The sequence below is a fragment of the Peromyscus californicus genome, unplaced genomic scaffold (genome assembly GCF_007827085.1).
Source record: "Peromyscus californicus insignis strain IS unplaced genomic scaffold, ASM782708v3 Scaffold_5__1_contigs__length_169319896, whole genome shotgun sequence".
Lineage (NCBI taxonomy): Eukaryota > Metazoa > Chordata > Mammalia > Rodentia > Cricetidae > Peromyscus > Peromyscus californicus.
Window position 1 is genome coordinate 12017140 of NW_026294573.1, and position 19327 is coordinate 12036466.

Below are 19327 nucleotides of genomic sequence, written 5' to 3' on the forward strand. Positions count from 1 at the left end.
AGAACATGAAATGCTCTAAAATATAAAACTTTTTGAGCACTAACATGACACCCTTGAGAAAATCCTATGACATGGGGCTGAAGAGATTGCTCATCGTTTTAGAACACTGGATGCTCTTACAGAGGGTTTGGCTTTGTTCCCAGCACTCACATCAGGTGGCTCACAACTGCCTGTAGCTCCAGCCCCAGGGGGTATGACACCTCTTCTGGCCTCCCCAGGCACGGCACTCACATGCACATACCCACACAGACATAATTTTAAAATGATAAAAATAAGTCTTTAAAAACAAAAATTTTGCGAAACAAAAGTGTGTTTTATGTACAATATTGTGTGAAGTTATCATCATAAGATGCACAGGAACCATGAATGAACTTCGTGTTTAGACCGGGATTCTCCCCCAAGACATGTCTTTACACATATGCATATACCAGAATTAGAGAAAATAATAAAATCCAGAATCTAAAACACTTCCAGTTCCAGGCATTTTGGATAAGAGATTCTCATCCTAGACAGTCAGTGCAGAAAGTCTGAATAGTACACACACACACACACACACACACACACACACACACACTCATGCAGTTATCAACAATGTCATTGATCTTCCATGGATAGACTTTCAACTTTTACCCATGTTGTACTGTGTACACACACACACACACACACACACACACACACACACACACACATCTATGTATGTATCTTGAACTCCTGATCTTCCTGCACTGGGCTTACAGGCATGCACCACCATGTGCAGCTTAAAATTATACATCTCATATATTTTGTGTGTGTGTGTATTCATAAATGTTCATATATGTGTATGCAGGTACACATTCACATTCAGGTGCACACACACATATTTGTGCATGTGTATGTATGTATGGGTGCAGGTGTGTGTTCCTGTGTGTGCATACAAGTGTATGAGACCAGAGAACAACTTCAGCTTTCCTGCCTCAGGTGCCATCCACCTGTGTTTTTGAGAGAGCATCTCTTGCTGGACTATGCTCTCCTAGGAGCCGGGCTATTTGGTCAGAATGTCCTGGGATCCACCTGTCACCACTGTCCACAGCCCTGGGGTTACAAGAATGGCTCGCCACCCCATCTTTATATGTAATCATAATTAGTGTGTGTATGTGTGGGGAGATGCATATCTACAGTGTCCCTGAAGAGACTGAGGCCGAGGATAACCGGAGCAGCTGTCTCCTTCCACTTTTACATGGGTTAAACTCAGGTCGTCATGCATTTACAGCAAGCGCCTTCGCCCACTGAGCCCTCTGGCCGGCCCCATCCATTTTTCCTGTTTACGTGGCTTCAGGGAATCAAACTCAAGTCTTCACATTTGCAACAGAAGCGCTGTACCAGCCTGTTTGGGGTTACTTTCCTTCTGTGCATGAGGCTACTCCAGGAACGGGCTTCCATGGGTTAATGGATGGAGCCGCGTCCCATCTATCCCAAGAAAACAAATCACCTGGTTACCCTAAGTGCTCGCTGCTACTCTGTATCTATAATGGCGTCAAACTGGAAACAACCCCCCACTCCACCCCTCAACCCCCACGCCTATGCAGAGTAAAATAAGCCGTGAACGTCTTTCTGACCCTGTTCAAAAGATGGCACTGAAATTCTCTACTGAGAAGGAACAATGTCCCGCACAGTGTCTGACCAAAAGCCTGTAGCAGAACAGAGCCGTGGTTGTGTGTGGGTCTGCGAGCGGGGGCGTTTGTGTCTCCTGGAGACTATTTAACTAAATACTAACAGCTGCTGTCTAGGGGCGGCATTGGGAGATTAACATTTTTGCGTTAGGTTTATTTCTTTCTGGAATATCATGTTTCTTCCTCTTTGCGGGGAGCAGAGAGGACTTTGTAATGGGGGTTGGGTGGCCAACCAGAGCCACTTTGATTGATTTATTTCACAATTTCATACATCTACTGATCATATTTACCCACCCCTCCCTCGTTCAACTCTCCCTGGGTCCCCACACACACTATACATACCTTCTTCTTCTTTAATGACCTCTGAGACCTATCAGTGTTTCTTGTGTATGCATGGATGTGAGGCCATCCAATAGGAGCATGGGCAAACCACCAGGACAGCCCCTTTGGTTTTGTGCCTTGGAGTCCCCCCACCCCCACCAAGAATTTGGCTCCTCCCTACAGCAAGGCTCTGTGTACTCATGTGTTGCAGACTCCGACAGCCAGTGCAGCCCCACACGGCACAGCCTCAGCTTGTCTGAGGGAGAGGAGCAGATGGACCGTCTACAGCATGTGGAGCTCGTGAGGACCACGCCTATGTCCCACTGGAAGGCTGGCACAGTGCAGGCCTGGCTGGAGGTGGTGATGGCCATGCCCATGTACGTCAAGGCCTGTGCAGAGAATGTCAAGAGCGGGAAGGTAGGCAGCCCGGGCCCCTGGGGGATGCCCCTGGACCTTCCCATGAGTGCTATCCCCTCCCAGGAATTGACTGTCTCCATTCTATCTTGGGGACAAGAGGAGATTGGCCAACTTATTGCAGGCCCAGGTCACCAGTAAACCAGTCTTCCTAGCAAGGAACACAGCCCTTTGTAATCAAGCCACCTTGTCCTTAAAATGGGACCAACCTCTCCTTAGCTGGCAGAAGAGGGACAGGGCTGGACTGGGGGGCTCTTTAGCCTAGGTGGTGGTCCCACACATCTTGGTCCAAACAGTATCCCACCCAGTGGTCCATAACAGTAGCTGAGCCCAGGACCTCCAGGAGCCCAGCAAAGGGTGACAGAAAGGCACAGCCAGGCATCAGGAGCGAGGTGAAGCAAGATGGTCCCAAGGGACTTGGAGCCCCACATTAGACATCCCACAGCTCCTAGAAACAGGCTATTTATTTGTTTATTTTTGGTTTTTTGAGATACAGTTTCTCTGTGTAGCCCTGGCTGTCTTGGAACTCACTCTGTAGACCAGGCTGGCCTCAAACTTAGAGATCCACTTGCTTCTGCCTCCCCACCTGGGGTTCCAGGTGCCACAGCCAGGCTCTCCTTACTCCTTGCCCCACCTCTTACCTTCGGGCACTAAGTCTAGCTCTTGAAAGCAGGTGCTTCTCAGCCTGAGCGATGAGGACCTGGAGTTGGGCCTGGGTGTGTGCAGCTCCTTGCACAGGCGTAAGCTCCGCTTGGCGATCGAGGACTACCGCGACGCCGAAGCTGGCCGCAGGTGAGCCTCTGAGACCTGGGAAGACAAGGGCTTCCTAACCCGAGCCTCCCTGTCACCCAGGCAAGCAGGGCACTGGGTCGCACCACATTTCAGGATGTTGGGTGTAGCAAAGATGGTGCCCTGCCACCAAAGAGAAATGGACACACGGGAGGGGGCACGCATGCCCAGAACATTGGTGACAAAACTCCACCCCAGGGCAGGAGTCAGGAGAGTGACTGCCTCCCAGCACTCTTCTGCCTGCCCAGCTGGTGGGGACCAGGCCACACACAGCCAACAGGTCTGCCTTACCTACACAAAGCTCAGGTCTATCCATCCCAGAGTGAAGGAATGAAGCAGGAGGGAAGACAGAGGTAGACACAGAGGTAGAAAGAGGAGACAAAGGGGCTGGATAGCCTCATGGAAGTCTCCTACAGAGGAGCAGAGACAACTGGTCCAGGCCTCCCTTAGCAGATGTACCTGATGGTGGCTGGTAGCCCTTCCCTCCAGGCTGTCCTTGCTGGAGCACCCCCACCCATACCACCCCCACCCCCATACCACCCCTACCCAGCCCCATCCTTCCCTACTTCTCTCTTGACTTCCTGGGGTTCCACTTTTTGAACAACTCTCATGCAAAGGGAAGCCTCCCTCCCCCAACCCCCGGCCCTTGGTGCTCAGAGTGGGGAGGGGCCGGTTTTGTAAACCTGACGCGGTCTGTATTGCATAATTATCTCCTTCGCTGGTTTCCCTTCGTTTCTGTACAGTTAATTAATCAGACCCGATGGTGTGTGCTACTAACTGCAGAAGATGCTTTGTGGATTAACAGCGAGAGAGAGAGACAGAGACAGAGACAGAGAGACAGACAGAGACAGAGAGACAGAGACAGAGACACACAGAGAGAGAGACAGACAGAGACAGAGACACAGAGAGAGACAGACAGACAGAGACAGAGAGACAGAGACAGAGACACAGAGAGAGACAGACAGACAGACAGAGACAGAGAGACAGAGACAGAGACACAGAGAGAGAGAGACAGACAGACAGAGACAGAGAGACAGAGACAGAGACACAGAGAGAGAGAGACAGACAGACAGAGACAGAGAGATAGAGACAGAGACACAGAGAGAGAGAGACAGACAGACAGAGACAGAGAGATAGAGACAGAGAGAGACAGAGACAGAGAGAGAAGAGAGACAGAGAGAGAGGGACAGAGAGAGAGAGAGACAGAGACAGAGAGACAGAGACAGAGACAGACAGAGAGACAGAGAGAGAGAGAGATACAGAGAGAGAGGAGGGGCTGAGGAGTGCACACAACCCTGTGTGGCAGGAGAGGGGCCCTGGTGCCATGCCAAGGTGCCGAGGATTACTGAGAAGGGGTCAGAAAGCTGGCAGCTTGGAGCCGGCAGCGGAGGTGCCAGGCTAGGAGGGAAGGGCTGACGGGGTGGTGCCGGGAGGCACTTCAACCCTGCTGGGTCCTCTCTCCCAAGAACTCCGGCTCCAGAAGCACCTTCCCAGCCACCTCCTGACCATTTGCTTTCTCTAGACCCCAAAGTCCCCGCACATCATCCATCCTGCCACTGGAGCTAAAAACCCCCTCCTGCTCACATCATGCCCCACATACTAGAGGTTTCCTCCACACTGCCTACGTTCCTCAAGCATGTGCGGCTGCTGGCTTCAGCTCTCAGAAGTTCAGGGAGTCCCCGCCACTGCCTAAGTGTCCACCACTGTCCCCAAAGCATGGCTCTTCCCATCAGCTTGGGTTGCCATAGCAAAATGCTACCAACTGGGTGGCATAAACAACAGACATCTATTTCTCCTGAAAGCTACAAGTCTAGGGGAGCAAGGTCCAGGGGGTCCAGGTTCCAATGGGGGTACCCCCTGGTTATATATGGCAGCCTTCTTACAGGGTCCTCACACGGGGCGGCGGTATCATTTACCGCTAGTGACGCCAGGTAACCCTAACGCCGCCCATGGCCCCACTTCAGATGCCATCACAGAGACATGTGGATGTAGGGGTCAAACACTGGTCCATTACAGGAGCTGAGCCTGAAATCCACCAGGAGCTCAGAAGGTGTGGTTCAAAAAGCACAACCATGTGTGCAGGAGAGAGTTAGAGCAGGATAATCCCAAGGAACACGGGGTCCCCACATTAGACAGCGCAGGTCCTGTGAAGAGAGCCCTTACTGTGAGATTCCTATGCCAGGTTGCTCTGCCTTCTCTGAGATTCAGTTTCCTTACCTGTGAAGTAAAGAGGGAAGATTTAACCAGAAGTTAAGGATTGGACCCTTTTAGGAATCCAGTACAGGTTGATGCCCTCCTCAGATGAACTGTACAAGGCTACATCTTTGCATTTTGAACCCTCTGACTCAGCCATGGAACTTTTAAAAGCTCGTGGACTCTGGGGTCAGAGTCCCAAGGTGGGTTGTCTCAAACTCTGTCAACTGTGATAATGGACGTGGCCACTCCGGGCCCAACACCCCCCTTTGCAAACCGTCACCTGGCTCTTTACAAATACAATTCCATTCACCCATTCCATCCATGCCTCAGACATAATTACCCCCATCTTAGAGACAAAGAATCAAGTGCAGACAGACAGCATGAAAAAGTCGCACCCCCTCAGAGCTGGCTCTAAGGACATTGGTAGAAACACTGTCACCTCCTACTGTTAGCTGTGGAGCTGGGCTTAGGGATTCTTGTTCTCCAACCCCTTCAGTCCCCACCACTCCATGCGGCAAGTGTGGCTATCTCTATTTTTACAGAGGAAACTGAGTCCTGGGGTTGCATGCTCCCAAACTCAGAATAGTCTCCCAATATAACCAGATGGTCTCTCCATGACATGCCTGTCATCAGACCACAGGGTCTGACCTGGCTCCACCTGAGGAAGAGGTATGGACAACTGTTAATGAAACAGCAACTGGATTCCTTTGGAAGCCAGACTTGAGTTCCTATGTCAGCTCTGAGTAGCAGCTGGGCAAGCGTGACTGAGCTTCAGTGCAGAGGTGTTTTGAAGGTCAGATGCACATTCTTTGGGAGCTTGTAGAGGGACACTACTGGTTACAAGTGAGCCACGGCTGAGGAGGTCAGGCCACGTGTGCCTCCTGGCCACCAACCCCAACATTGTGGCACCATTGACTTCAGAAGGATGGGTGGCAGGGCACGCTTCCCTTATTCCCATCAGTGCCAACCCTGCCAGGAGCCTCCAATTCAGAGCCATGATGGGCATGAGGGCTGGGGCTAGACAAGGGCCCTCTGTGGCAAAGTAGGCCAGCCCTGGAGGCTGAAAGAGCTCTGGACTGGAACCATCATCCCAGAAGGAAGATTATCTTGGGCTGGAATGTTCTGGTGTAGGGGCCACATCAGGGCAGAGTGGAGCCCAGTCCCACCCCTGGCCTTGAGCAGTTAGTTTTGAGACATGCCAGGCAGCATTCACTCTGCAGGATGGGCTGAGTGAGCTGGCCCGGGCCTTGCCAGGACAGTCTAGTGAGGGAGTTGACCTACAAGCTGTAGTTAACCCCAACATGCCAGGTACACACACGGGGATCTGGGACCTTTGGCAAGAGAAAGGATCCTGGTCCTGGGGGGAGTTCCTGAAAGGTGTCTGGGAGACTAGACAGCCCAGTGGAGCCTGTAGGAGATGATAAAGAGGGAATGGTGGGCAACAGGCCTGGAGACAGAGGACAAGGTTCTGCTTGGGGAAACAGCGAAGCAGTTCCAGGAGATTCGGCAAAGGGAGGGAGAGGGAGCCAGGACCCATGCAGACATTCTGCCAACAAGTAGTTAGTGAGTGTCTGCCAATCAGCCCCACACCCACTGTGTCAGAGAACACGGCCCTGCTCCTGACCACCACTCCTGTACCCTAAGTTAGCGACGAGGACAATAAACCAGTGGATAAATCCCTTTGTACTTAAATGCACCAGGCATTGAGTGCTTTGAGGGCAGTAACCAGAGCGGCAGGATTGAAGGAGGGGACAATCTTAGATGGCAGACAGCCCCTGGGGGACGGACGGAGGAGAAAGCCCTGTCAGCACCTCGAGTGCAGGTTCAGAAGATGCTCAGCAGGTGTTGGGGTAAAAGAAGGTCAGGAAAGCATCTGAAACAGGAACAGCTTTCTCCAGCTGCCCCAGAGAAGGGCAGCATCCCTTTGAAAGCCAATTGTGTTCCCTTCCACCGAGTGTTCCCCTCGTGTTTGCTCCTGGCTCCCACCTAGACAACGTTGGGCTCCCACCAGCCAGCACTAGGTCATTTTTCAAGTCCCTCCGCAGGTATGTTGCGAGGACCTCATTCCTTCTGTGAGGCTGCCACCGTGTGGTAGTCAGAGGAATGACATCTAGAGACCGCCTTAGCCAGGTGTATCCCCATCCTTCAGCAAAGCCTTTTTGCAGAATGCACACCAGGCGGCTCACAACCAGTACCTCCAATTCCAGACAAGTAGACACCTTCTGGCCTCCAAGGACACCTGCACATACATGGTGTGCATGAACTTACACAGGCACACCCACACATACACCTAAAATAGTGAATAAAGCTTTTAAAGCTTTTTTTTTTTTTTTTTTTTGCATACCTACAATGTGCATGCTTCTGAGGTTCTGTCCTGCGCAAGTCTGAGGTGTGGCAGCAAGGTAGCGACAGCATCCTGGGGATAGGGTGATCTGGGTTTCTCTGACTCAGAGATGAGCCAATGGGGGAAGGGCTGAGCCACAGCCCTGTCTTGGGACAGAAGACCTGGAACACTATGTGTGGACCCATGAAGACTTCTCATCCTCCTCCAAACAGGAAAGGGCACTAGAGGATAACAGACAGGTGGACAAGGAGGGGGATGGTCATCCTGGGACTTTGAGGAGTCCTGCAGATCCCTAGGGAAAGAGAGTGGGTCAAAGCAAGGATGGGTCCCCCAGAGGGACACTTTCTGTAGGCAACCCTTCTCCTGACACTGCCCCTTTCAGTGTGAGTCTGAATGTGGTCCAGGGGTATTCATTTTGTTCCTGTGAACCTCTGCCGCTCTTTAGTTCTGTCTGTCTCTCTGCCTTGCTCTCTCCCTCCCTACCCACCTCTGCCTGAGTGTGTGTGTGTGTGTGTGTGTGTGTGTGTGTGTGTGTGTGTGTGTCTGTCTGTCTGTCTGTCTGTCTGTCTCTGTCTGTCTTAGTCGCTCTTTCTGTGTGTGTCTGAATCTCTTTCTCTGTCTTAGTCTCTCTCTCCACGTCTCTGATCACTCCATTCTTTTCTTTCCTCTCTCTCTCTACTCTGTCCCTTTCCCCCTGGTCTCTGGCTTCCTGTCTACTCCCTGTCCTGTCTTTTGTCTCCTCTCCCCATCTCTGACATCATTTCCACCTGCCCCTGCCTCTGACACTTTCCCCACCCCCACTTCTCTCTGGCTATGTCTCCTCAGTCTGTCCAAAGCTGCCGACCTGGACCATCACTGGGTGGCCAAGGCTTGGCTGAACGACATCGGCCTGTCCCAGTATTCCCAGGCCTTCCAGAACCACCTGGTCGATGGGAGGATGCTGAACTCCCTGATGAAGCGGGACCTAGAGAAGCACCTGAATGTCTCCAAGAAGTTCCACCAAGTCAGCATCTTGCTGGGGATCGAGCTGCTGTACCAAGTGAACTTCAGCAGGGAGGTGAGGATTATAAGGGGTGGGGCGGGGGCAGGACTCTCCCACAACCCATCTCCACATCCAATTTCTGTCCAACCATTCACCCGTCCACTCACTGATCCATCCATCCATTCACTTAGTCATCCATCAATCTACCCACCCAATCATTCACTCATCTATCCACCCATTCACACATCCACCCATCTGTTTACCCATCCATCCCTCCATCCACCTGCCCACCCATTGCCCATCTACACCCCCATCTATCCACCTACCCACTGTCCATCCATCCAACCCTTCACCCACCCACCCACCCATATACTTAACCCACAGTCAATCTACTCCCCATCTATCCACCTATCCACTTTCCATCCCACTAACCCCCATCCATCCATCCACCCATATACACATCTATTCATCCATCCATTCACCCATCCCTTCATCCATCCATTCACCCATCCCTTCATCCAACATCTCTTCCTCTCTCCCCCTTCTAGCAACTCCTTACTTGAGTAGACAAGAGCCTATGATCAGTTCAGGGGACCGAGGGAACCCTCAACCTCAGAATCCATTGCTCCTCAGGGAGAACCACTGAAGTCCATGGTGACAACCCTGAGGAGGACACTCAGGGCTCTCCGAAAGCTCTGAGAAACACCTTCTTGGGGATCAGGAGAGTCTGAGGTTATGGAATTAAACAAAGATTAAAAAATCAGCAACTGATTAAGGAAGACAATACAGCAGAGAGAACCATGGTGACCAAGGCCCAGAGTCCAGCTCTGCAGCAACAGGAGAACAGAATGAGTGCCAGTGGGCTTGGGATGGGGGATGGGACCAGAGCCCTGACTGTTGTGGCAGTTCTGATGCCCCTTGATTCTGAACTCTGCTAAGCCAGAGAGCACAGGGCCCCAGCCTCAGTCCCTTACAAGTCCCCTGGGGAAGGTCGCTGAGAGGCTGGTCCTCAGGGTTGGGTCCTTGTGGTTGACTTTATCTAGAGCCATGTCAGAGCATAAGTAGCTCGGTGTTGAGAGAGGAACACAGAGAAGGCCATTAGCCTTGTGGTCCTGTCACCCACAGCATGGCTGGGCAGAAGGAGAAGATGGGGACCAGGCCTTGGCCTCTAGGAGCCCCAGTGTGACGAAGAGGGTAGACATGGGGTGTTCTGACAGTGACATGGAGCAGGACTCACTGAGATAGGGAAAGTGAAGGGGACTTTGGGCCGGAAGTCCTAGAGAGGGGGTCTTAGCTGCTGTTCTGTTGCTGTGAAGAGACACCATGATGGAGGCAACTTATAAAAGAAGGCATTTAATTGGGGGCTCGCTCACAGCTTCAGAGGGTGAGTCCATTTCCATCACGGCAGGAAGCATGGTAGCAGGTGGGCAGGCATGGTGCTGGAGCAGCAGCTCAGAGCTTACATCTGATCCACAAGCAGAGGCAGAGAAAGAGAGGCTGGGAATGCTACAGGCTTCTGACACCTCAAAGCTCACTCTCAGTGACACACCTTCTCCATTAAGGTCCCAAGTCCTAATCCTTCCTAAACACTTCCACCAATGGGAACCAGAGATTCAAATATATGAGCCTACAGGGGGCCGTTTTTATTAAACTACCACAGAGGGCATGCCTCTGGAGCTCTGGCCTGGGAGTCAGTCCCCTAGAGGACTTGTGAAAGAACAGAAAGCTGATTCATCCCCAGGACCCCAAAGATGGCATTTTAAACCAGGATGCACTGACCCCAAGAACCTCCCTGCCATAGGCAGGGCCTCCACAAATGTCCGTCACTGTTCCCATCGCTGGGACAGAGCTGCCACAGGCCTGGGGGACATTGAGCAGACAGACTGTGGGTCTCTATCCAGCCCACACACCTGATCCCCTACATCCTGGGAGGCAGCTCCTTCTGTTTCTTACAACACGGATGGTGTGGCTCAGGCAGCTGTGGGTGGCCCTCATCACACTTGCCCTCCGAGGTCCCCACTAATACCATGGAATGTCCTTCCACATGTGACCTCCGTGTATCCCTCATCCTCTCAACTGACTCCCTGTTCCCCATCTTCCAGGTCCTCCAAGAGCGCCGAGCCCGCTGCGAAACACAGAACACAGACCCTGTGGTCTGGACCAACCAGCGGGTGCTCAAGTGGGTGCGCGATATCGACCTGAAGGTGAGGGGCGATGGTGGTGGAGGCAGGGGGCTGATTCTCCAGCCTATGCAAATGACATGCAAATCAATGTCCACTTGGATGTAAGGTAGGGGGCACCATCACCCAGCCTGACAAGGTCACACTTTCTGTCACTGGAGGAGTCCTCAGTGCTACACAAGGGCCCCTGTTGAGTGCTCTCATCACTGGGCAGTCCTTCGCAATACTTTTTCCATAAACATCTATGGTTCCTGCCAGGGTCCAGCCAGTGTCAGTGACATAAGACCCCTATGTTTACAGCTCTGAGGATGAGGAACAGGTCCCCTTCACTCTCAAATCAGTTGACCCCCGTGGGTGAAACCCTTGCGGTTGGGGTCATATCTCTGCTTGGCACAGTTGGTCCCCAAGACCACCCAGCCTCACGCTTCCGCCCTCAGGAGTATGCGGACAACCTGACCAACAGCGGTGTCCACGGTGCTGTGCTGGTGCTGGAGCCCACCTTCAACGCCGAGGCCATGGCCACCGCCCTAGGCATCCCCAGCGGGAAGCACATCCTCCGAAGGCACCTGGCAGAGGAGATGAGCACCATCTTCCACCCGGCCAAGTGAGTGTGTAGGGCGCAGGCGCGAGGTGCGGGGGCGCAGGCGCGAGGTGCGGCGGCGCAGGCGCGAGGTGCGGGGCACAGACTGAGGATGCCAGCCACTGGATGCAGGGCACAGGGTGAGGAAGCAAATGCTATTGTCACAGCCTTGGTCCTTGCCCGGCTGAGTGCCACCGTCCTTGCACCAAGCTGGTCAGGAAGGTGAGGCTCTGAGAAAGTCAGATACTAGAAAGAGGAGTGTTGGGTCCCGAATGCACGAGTTAATAAATACGCACCGCTGGGACATTTGGAATAGGGAGAGTGAACAACTGTGAGAAAGAGTGAGAAAGGCCGAGTGAGGTGTGGCTTGAGCTGGGGACAATGTGCACTGATTTCATAGAGCAAGGTGGCCATTCTGCCAGGTGTAGCATGGAGACAAAGGTTTAGAGGCAGGATTTGACATATAAACCGTGCTTCTGGTCCAAGGGAGCAGAGCATGGCCACCTACCTACCCTGGACCCCCTGGATCAGAATGAACATACAGACAGCCCAGACCCCCTCTGTGGATGCTGCCCTTACAAGTGGTGCACGGGGTCACACTAGGGCGTGGACCAGCACTTGTCCACTGGGGACATATTTCATCCTAGCATCCTGTCACAGGTGGCAAACTAGTTCTAAGGGCCACTGCTTCCCAAGGCCACCCAGCAGCAACATCCTGCTTGGTCTTGTGTTATATGGATACTGTGAACTACATTTCTGCCCATATGTCGAGCCAACCTTGTGTTCCTGGGACAGGTCTCACTTGCTCAGAGTATCCAGTCCTTTCTGTTGTTCAATCTGATTGGTGCGGTGGGAGGTTTTTGCCTTTATATTCATAAGGCTTACTGATCTATACAGGTTTGATATGGTTTGGGCTTTGGATTTTTGTTGTTTGTCCCCTTTGAAGAAGAGTTGGAATTTATTAAAAGACTTTTTTTAAGCATGAAGGTTAAGAGAATGAGAGGCACTTTGGAAGGAAATAAGACACACTCAAAGGGGGCTCGAGAGATGGCTCAGTGGCTAAGAGCACTGTCTGCTCTTCTCAAGGACCTGGGTTCAATTCCCAGCACCCACGTAGAAGTTTACAACTGTCTGTAAGTTCCAGGGGATCCAACACCCTCGCTCAGACATGCAGGGAAAACACCAATACACATAAAGTAAAAATAAATAATACGCCAGGCGGTGGTGGCGCACGCCTTTAATCCCAGCACTCGGGAGGCAGAGGCAGGCGGATCTCTGTGAGTTCAAGGCCAGCCTGGTCTACAGCGCGAGATCCAGGAAAGGCGCAAAGCTACACAGAGAAACCCTGTCTCGAAAAACCAAAAATAAATAAATAAATAAATAAATAATACATAAAATACACACTCAACAGCAGGGATGTGGGCTTCTCAAGGGAGAGTCAGCTTGTTTTGTTCTGGGGGGATTTGAGGGGAGCAGGTTACTGTTGGTGTCTTTGAGACAGGGTCTCATTATGTAACCCAAGCTGTCCTTCAACTCACTATGTAGCCCAGGCTGGCCTTGAATCATGCATCCTCCTGCCTCAACTTCCCCAGGTGCTGGAATTGCAGGTATGCAATCCTGCTTCTCAGACAATCATTCTGTCTGGATATTGGTGTTGGTGCAGTCCTGGCCTACCAGGGTGAAGAGGGAGGTGTCCCCTCCTCTTCTGTTTTTTGGGAAGGGTTGTAGGGCAGGTGTCTGTCATTTGGGAAGCCATCTGTTTCTAGGCTTTCTCTGTGGAAGGGTTGTGGTCACTAATTCAAGCTCTACTTGCTAGGGATTTATCTAGATTTTATATTTCTTTTTTTAAAGATGTATTATTTTTAATCGTGTATGTGCGTGTGTGTGTGTGTGTGTGTGTGTGTGTGTGTGTGCAGTGTGTATGTAGGGATATGTGCGTGTGAGTGCTGATACCCAAGGGTGGGTGCTGGGACACAAACTGAGGTCCTTAGGAAGGACAATGCATACTCTTAAACCACTAAGCCATCTCTGCAGCCCTAGACTTTCTATTTCTTCTTGAGTCAGGAAGGAAGGCTTTTCTTCTTAGAATCACCTCCCTTTCCCTAACCCCAAATTTTAACAGGCTTAAAATACTCGGAGCCCTGGAGGGGCAGCTTGGACCAGGCACCAGTAGACATTGGTGTGACTACTTAGAGCTTGACTATGGGGGGTAGCAGGTGTCTCTGAACTGTCTAGGGTTCATGGGTGAGCACTAAGGAGGTCTGGGAGGAGAACGGGAGGGTGGCTTCTCGTGATTAGTTGGGCTGCCAACTCCTTGGGAGCTGCAGGAAAGTTGTGGGATTCCTGCCTCTGGATCAGAAGAAGGAATTGGGCTTGCTCCAGGGCTTGGGGGCTGATGGGCCAGGGACAGAGAGGCAGTGCGGCCTTCAACTGGAACCCTGCAGCTTGCTGTCACCTCCGTCCATGATGCTGCCCCACCTATCACACTTGGCTCGTGAGACAAGATCCCCAAGCTGGGATTCAGGAAGCTTTGCTGAGACCCTTCCATGAACCTGGGGAACAGACTTCAGTCAGCTGAGGAGACACAGCACCCCAAGAGTTCCTAAGGAGTTCAGAGACCATCTCAGTGGTCAAGAGAGCCCTCCACCAGAGGGCGTAGTGAGATGCTTGAGAAGGGTCCTAGATTTGATATTAATGGGGCAGTTCTGCAGCGAGCCACACAGGGAAGGTCTCTGTCCTCTGCCCTCCTTCCTTGTCACTACTTTCAGCTTTCAGAGAGGAGAAGCAGGGTGGGGGACGGTGGTGGTGACCCTTCGGCTCCTCCCAGGGTGGTCCTCCCGTGGTGCAGAGGGTTGAGTGGGAAGATTCCAGCTGGAGAAACATTCCTAGTCATTAAGATCAGTATCAGGGCTCCAACCTGGATAGCATCCCAGGCTGGGTGGACACAGTAGTCCTTCACAGTAATGTCAGAATACGTCATCATCGAGGTGCTGTCTCTTCTCTGCTTCGTTTGTCCCCCAGTCTCTCTCTCTCTCTCTCTCTCTCTCTCTCTCTCTCTCTCTCTCTCTCTCTCTCTCTCTCTCACACACACACACACACACACACACACACACACACACACACACACACTCACACTCACACTCCATGAGAAAGGATCATGGATGTTTATTTTTAACCAGTGCTGGAGGTAGAACCCAGGGCCCTGCATATTCTAGACAAGCAAGCACTCTGTTACTGAGCTATATCCATGGCTCTTTAATTTTATTATTTTTTTTATGAGTACCAGTGTTTTGCCTGTGTGTGTGCACCACATGCATGCCTGATGCCCACATGTGGTGCCCATGAAGGCCAGAAAAGGGCATCAGATCCCCTGGAACTGGAGTTATAAACAACTGTAAGCCACCATGTGGGTGCTGGGAACAGAACCCCAATCCTGTCTCCGAAAGAGCAGCAAGTGCTCTTAAGCAGTCGGAATGTGGGAGTGGGGACAGTGGCAGTGGGCTGACTCTCTTACGAGTTGAATAACTTACAACCTGTGAAATGTCCCAGCTCCACAGGCATCCGGGAGTCTGAGCGCTTTGGGACACCCCCTGGCAGGGCCTCCAGCATCACCAGAGCTGGGAAAGAGGACAGCAGCAGCAACAGCAAGTCCAGATCTGGCCGGGTAAGTCGTCTTCTTGTCCTGAGAGCCAGGCATCCTCTCCTGGGTGTACCTAGGGCTCCTTTGTCACCTTTGAACTTGGAGCAGCCTCAGGTCACAGGTGCACGCAGCAGAGCCATCGCGTATCCGGGTCCTTGCCTAAAACAATGCCCAGTGACGAGTATCCATAGAAGGCAGAGTCTATGGAAGGGTGGCTACAGACTGTGGGATCCCCTCATCCTGGCCCCCCGAAGCAAATGGCCCCAGGGGTGCAGAACACCTCACACAGCTAGCTGCCTGGAGGGATCAGGGAGCCCTAGATTCTGAAAACCTCTTACTTAGGTTCTGAACTCCATAGCCAACAAGGAACCCCTGGCACACCCAGTAGGGCAGCAGGGAACAGGGTCAGGTGAACTACATGGCCAGCAAGGAACCCCTGGCACACCCAGTAGGGCAGCAGGGAACAGGGTCAGGTGAACTACATGGCCAGCAAGGAACCCCTGGCACACCCAGTAGGGCAGCAGGGAACAGGGTCAGGTGAACTGCATGGCCAGCAAGGAACCCCTGGCACACCCAGTAGGGCAGCAGGGAACAGGGTCAGGTGAACTGCATGGCCAGCAAGGAACCCCTGGCACACCCAGTAGGGCAGCAGGGAACAGGGGCAGCTGGGCAGAGACCAAACAAAAACTAGTGATAATCAGCATCATGGTCGCCACACTCATGTCTTCCTCTTCACTTGGCTAGACTATTCCTTCTGGACTAAGCATGGAGTACTGCCTCATACCCATGCTTATACATACTCACAGGTACTGTCCCATCTGCCACTCCCAACAGGAAGGAGCAGGGCAACTGTCGGATCGTTAGTCCGAAGTCACCCTTCGTAACTACTTGAATCTCTAGCTGGAAATTCAAACGTTGATTCCTCATGGAAATTCCCCAAATCCCTTTCGTGTGTCTGGGCAGCAGGAGTGGCACTAATAATGAAGGAGCCCAGAGAGGTCCAGGGAGATGCTGAAGGTCATGCAGTAATTAGATCGGAGATGCTTCGCCGCCCAATTCTCATTTCTCTCCTCCTCTGTCCTTTGGTGTGTGTCTCTCTCCTCAGCTGCCCCTCGGGAAGATAGGAAGGGGCTTCAGCAGCAAAGAACCTGATTTTCACGATGACTATGGCTCTCTCGAGAATGAGGACTGTGCGGATGATGACCTCCAAGGCAGGCCTGAACAGTGTCGCTTGGAGGGATACAACAGCCTGGAGGTCACCAATGTGTAAGAGAGCCGTGTGACTCAACTCTGGAAGAGCAAAGGGAGGGATAGCCCAGTGGCCCGGTGCTGCCCACCCGCAACTGTACAGAGAGACCTGGGGCTGAGGGCAGATGTGGTTCCAGGACAGAATGCCCAGAGATGGCCACCATTTCCAGTGGGCACCAAGGACAGAGAATGCCCACCTAGGAGTCTTGTATCTCTGAAGACAGGCGTCCTGAGGACACATCACCCAGCCATGACCCAGCAGGTGGCCCCAGTGCTGTGGTTCAAGGAACTAGCCCGGTACTCCTGGCACTTTACACTAAACTTCCAAGAAAGGGAGGAGGAGTGTCAGTCTCTAGGCCTGGAACACCCTGCTGGGAGGAGCAGGAACCCTCTCCTCCCCACAACCAGCCTTGGCAGAGCCAAGGGTATTGAGAACCAGTTGCAAAACCAGCCGGCAGTGACCAGGTGGTAAATGCCATCCTTCAGCCCACTGGGCAGAGGATGTAAACTCTGACCTGGTCACTCGCTCTGGAAGGATGCAAAATAGCATGGGAGTTCCTTCCACTTTGAGAGCACTACATCACGAGGTGGACATGTTGGGAGCAAGAGGGGATCTCTTCAGGGCAGAGGGGCCTGGCAGCAGCAGCCCCAAAGGATGCGGACATCCTGTCACCAGAATGAATGTGACTTCAAGAGTGTGTGTGTGTGTGGTGGTGCGGGTTACTGAGCTCTGTCCCAGCCATTCCAAGCATGGGTACAAAAATGGGAGAGTGCCTGTCATTAACCCAACAAACCTCTGTTGTGATGTCACCTGAGACAGGTGTGCTCACCCATAACTTAACAGAGGTGCAAATCTCTGGGTCGCTGGGTTGTCCAAGGAAGGAGCTCCCAGCCAGCCCCTTTCTTGATTGGCCACTATTTTGCTGTGTGGCTTCCTCCCAGTAGCCCCACCTCTCAGTGCCTCGGTGTCTTACCTATAATACTTCCGGTTCCTCCCAGGGAAGCTGTGAGGATTAACATGCGCTAACCTTGGTCCCAGGCTTTGAACCTCTCAGGAAACAACCAGAAGGGATGGAATGGGGAGGAGCGAGTCTAGTAACTTTCATCCACAACATTTGCAGACACTGGACAAGTTCGCTCCGTCAGTAGGCAAGGGGGGCGTGCAGAATGTTTATATTGAGAGTTTCCCCAAGCCCCCAGCGAGGCCTGGGAGGGCCACCACAGTCTGCAGTCCTGGGTGCAGCACCCAAGCCCAAGCCGACTGAGCAGAGACTTTGCCTACTGACACTAGGGAGGCCTGGAGCACAGTTGTGAGCTGTCATTCTGCACCAAGCCTCTCTGAGGACATTTGCACCAGGAGTCCAAGAAAGGTTCAGATTCCCAAAGCTGACAGTGGGGGCAGCCTCTGAGCCACCAAAGCCTTCTACAGCGATATAAAGAGCGTCGCCTTGTAGGAGGACCACAAACAGCCCATGAACTTGAGAGCTGCTGGTGCCCCGTGTTGAAGACATCTTCTCGTGAATGATCCCATAGGCAGTCTTCCTCACAATCCGAATCCAGAGGTCTCAGGATTGGGAGGACCCTTTCTGTCTGCATGCCAGCCTCCGATGAACACACATCAGATGCCAGAATGCGTAGGGTGAACCTCTGGGGTATATATAACCCAGCTTTGCTCAGGTCCTGCACCCGGAGTGTTTGTAATATGCATTCCCACCCCTGGAATCCAGAAGCTACTGAGCCCATAGCCCATCAAGGAGAAGGAAGCCCTCTTCTAACTGAGATCAACTGTCACTCTCAAACTATGTCCCTAAGGGGTGACAGAGACTCTGGGCCCAGGAATGTATCGATAACCTCTCTGGAAGGGTTACTGGCTATGCTGGCTCCTTGGAGGGGAAGGTCTAGGTACACCCTCTTCCTAAGGGCAGGGAGTCCTACGGCATCAGAAGGCTCCTTCCCAGTGGACTCTGGGCTTCTGCCCTTGGTGCCTCTGCCAGTCTCCACCCACACCCAGTGGTCACTTCTAGCAGATTCTCTGTCTTGACTCTTCAATACAGGAGGTTGTCATGTGACAGCTAAATACAGAAGTGGAGAGAAGGGATTTCTCTTAAGTCTGGCCAGCATGGGGCACTTAGATCAGGAAACCCCCCACCCCCCACCCCCCCACCCCCAAAAAAAAAACTGAGGTCATGAAGATGGGTGGGGTCTTGGCAGATGTGACTTTGGAGTTCACTGCAGGAGCCTGGGGGAGAGACAGCTCTGCTGGGACCATGATACCCCTTCCCAGAAAACCACTTACTCCAATGACCGCTTCACAGGCCGTGGGGAAAGGTGCCTCCTGGGTGGTGGCAACTTTGGGGTCTCACTCTAGGAGAGGCCACCAGTGTGGATGGTGACAATGTCCCTGACCCAGGAAAGGTTTGTAAATGTAAAGCAAATGAGCCGTGAATGGCAGAGTCCCACACCTTCCCCAAGGAATTCTAACACTGTAACAATAAATGCTCGGCCTGAGGCCACCCCTCTTTTCTTGTTGGCTTTCTCCTTTATTGTCCCAGCATCTTCTCAGAGAAGGGAGACTAGGAGCCCCTGAAACTGATGGGGGTGCTCATTAGAAAGGCTGAGGGTCTCACAGAGGTTAGGAGTGTAGACGCTCACTGCAGATAGGTCGGTCTGAGAGTCAACAGAGTTTCCAGACAATGCTGTGGGTCCAGGGATCACACACAGGTGCCCAGGTCACAACAGACAGAGGGACCTTCCCAGCCAAGACCTTGTCATCATAGATGGGGCTAGACTGTGAGTTCTACCCAGGACTCTCAGTGGCCCTGACAGAAACCACCAGCCTAGCCCAGCTCATCCTGTCTGCGTCTCCCAGACGAGAGGCTTCTGGCTTGACACTAAGATCAGGTGGTGTGTGCCCTGTGAAGTAGGTGCTTAGGGGCAGGAGATGAAGAACTAGAAGATACAGGAGGTAGCCTGGTCAAAAGCTT

The 19327-nt window shown here is 52.5% G+C and overlaps 1 protein-coding gene across 3 annotated transcripts in view; it reads left to right on the forward strand.

Annotated features, from left to right (window-relative positions):
• Kazn (kazrin, periplakin interacting protein) overlaps positions 1-18862 on the forward strand; it is a 1033047-nt gene extending 1014185 nt beyond the window's left edge. For all 3 annotated transcript variants that reach the window (XM_052715218.1, XM_052715217.1, XM_052715219.1), the window contains 7 exons: positions 2182-2387; positions 3058-3176; positions 8539-8770; positions 10798-10899; positions 11313-11479; positions 15005-15119; positions 16201-18862. In XM_052715218.1, the coding sequence (XP_052571178.1) occupies positions 2182-2387; positions 3058-3176; positions 8539-8770; positions 10798-10899; positions 11313-11479; positions 15005-15119; positions 16201-16365 (1106 nt within the window). In that variant the 3' untranslated portion in view covers positions 16366-18862. The remainder of the gene's footprint in view (positions 1-2181; positions 2388-3057; positions 3177-8538; positions 8771-10797; positions 10900-11312; positions 11480-15004; positions 15120-16200) is intronic.
• The last annotated feature ends 465 nt before the right edge of the window (positions 18863-19327 follow it).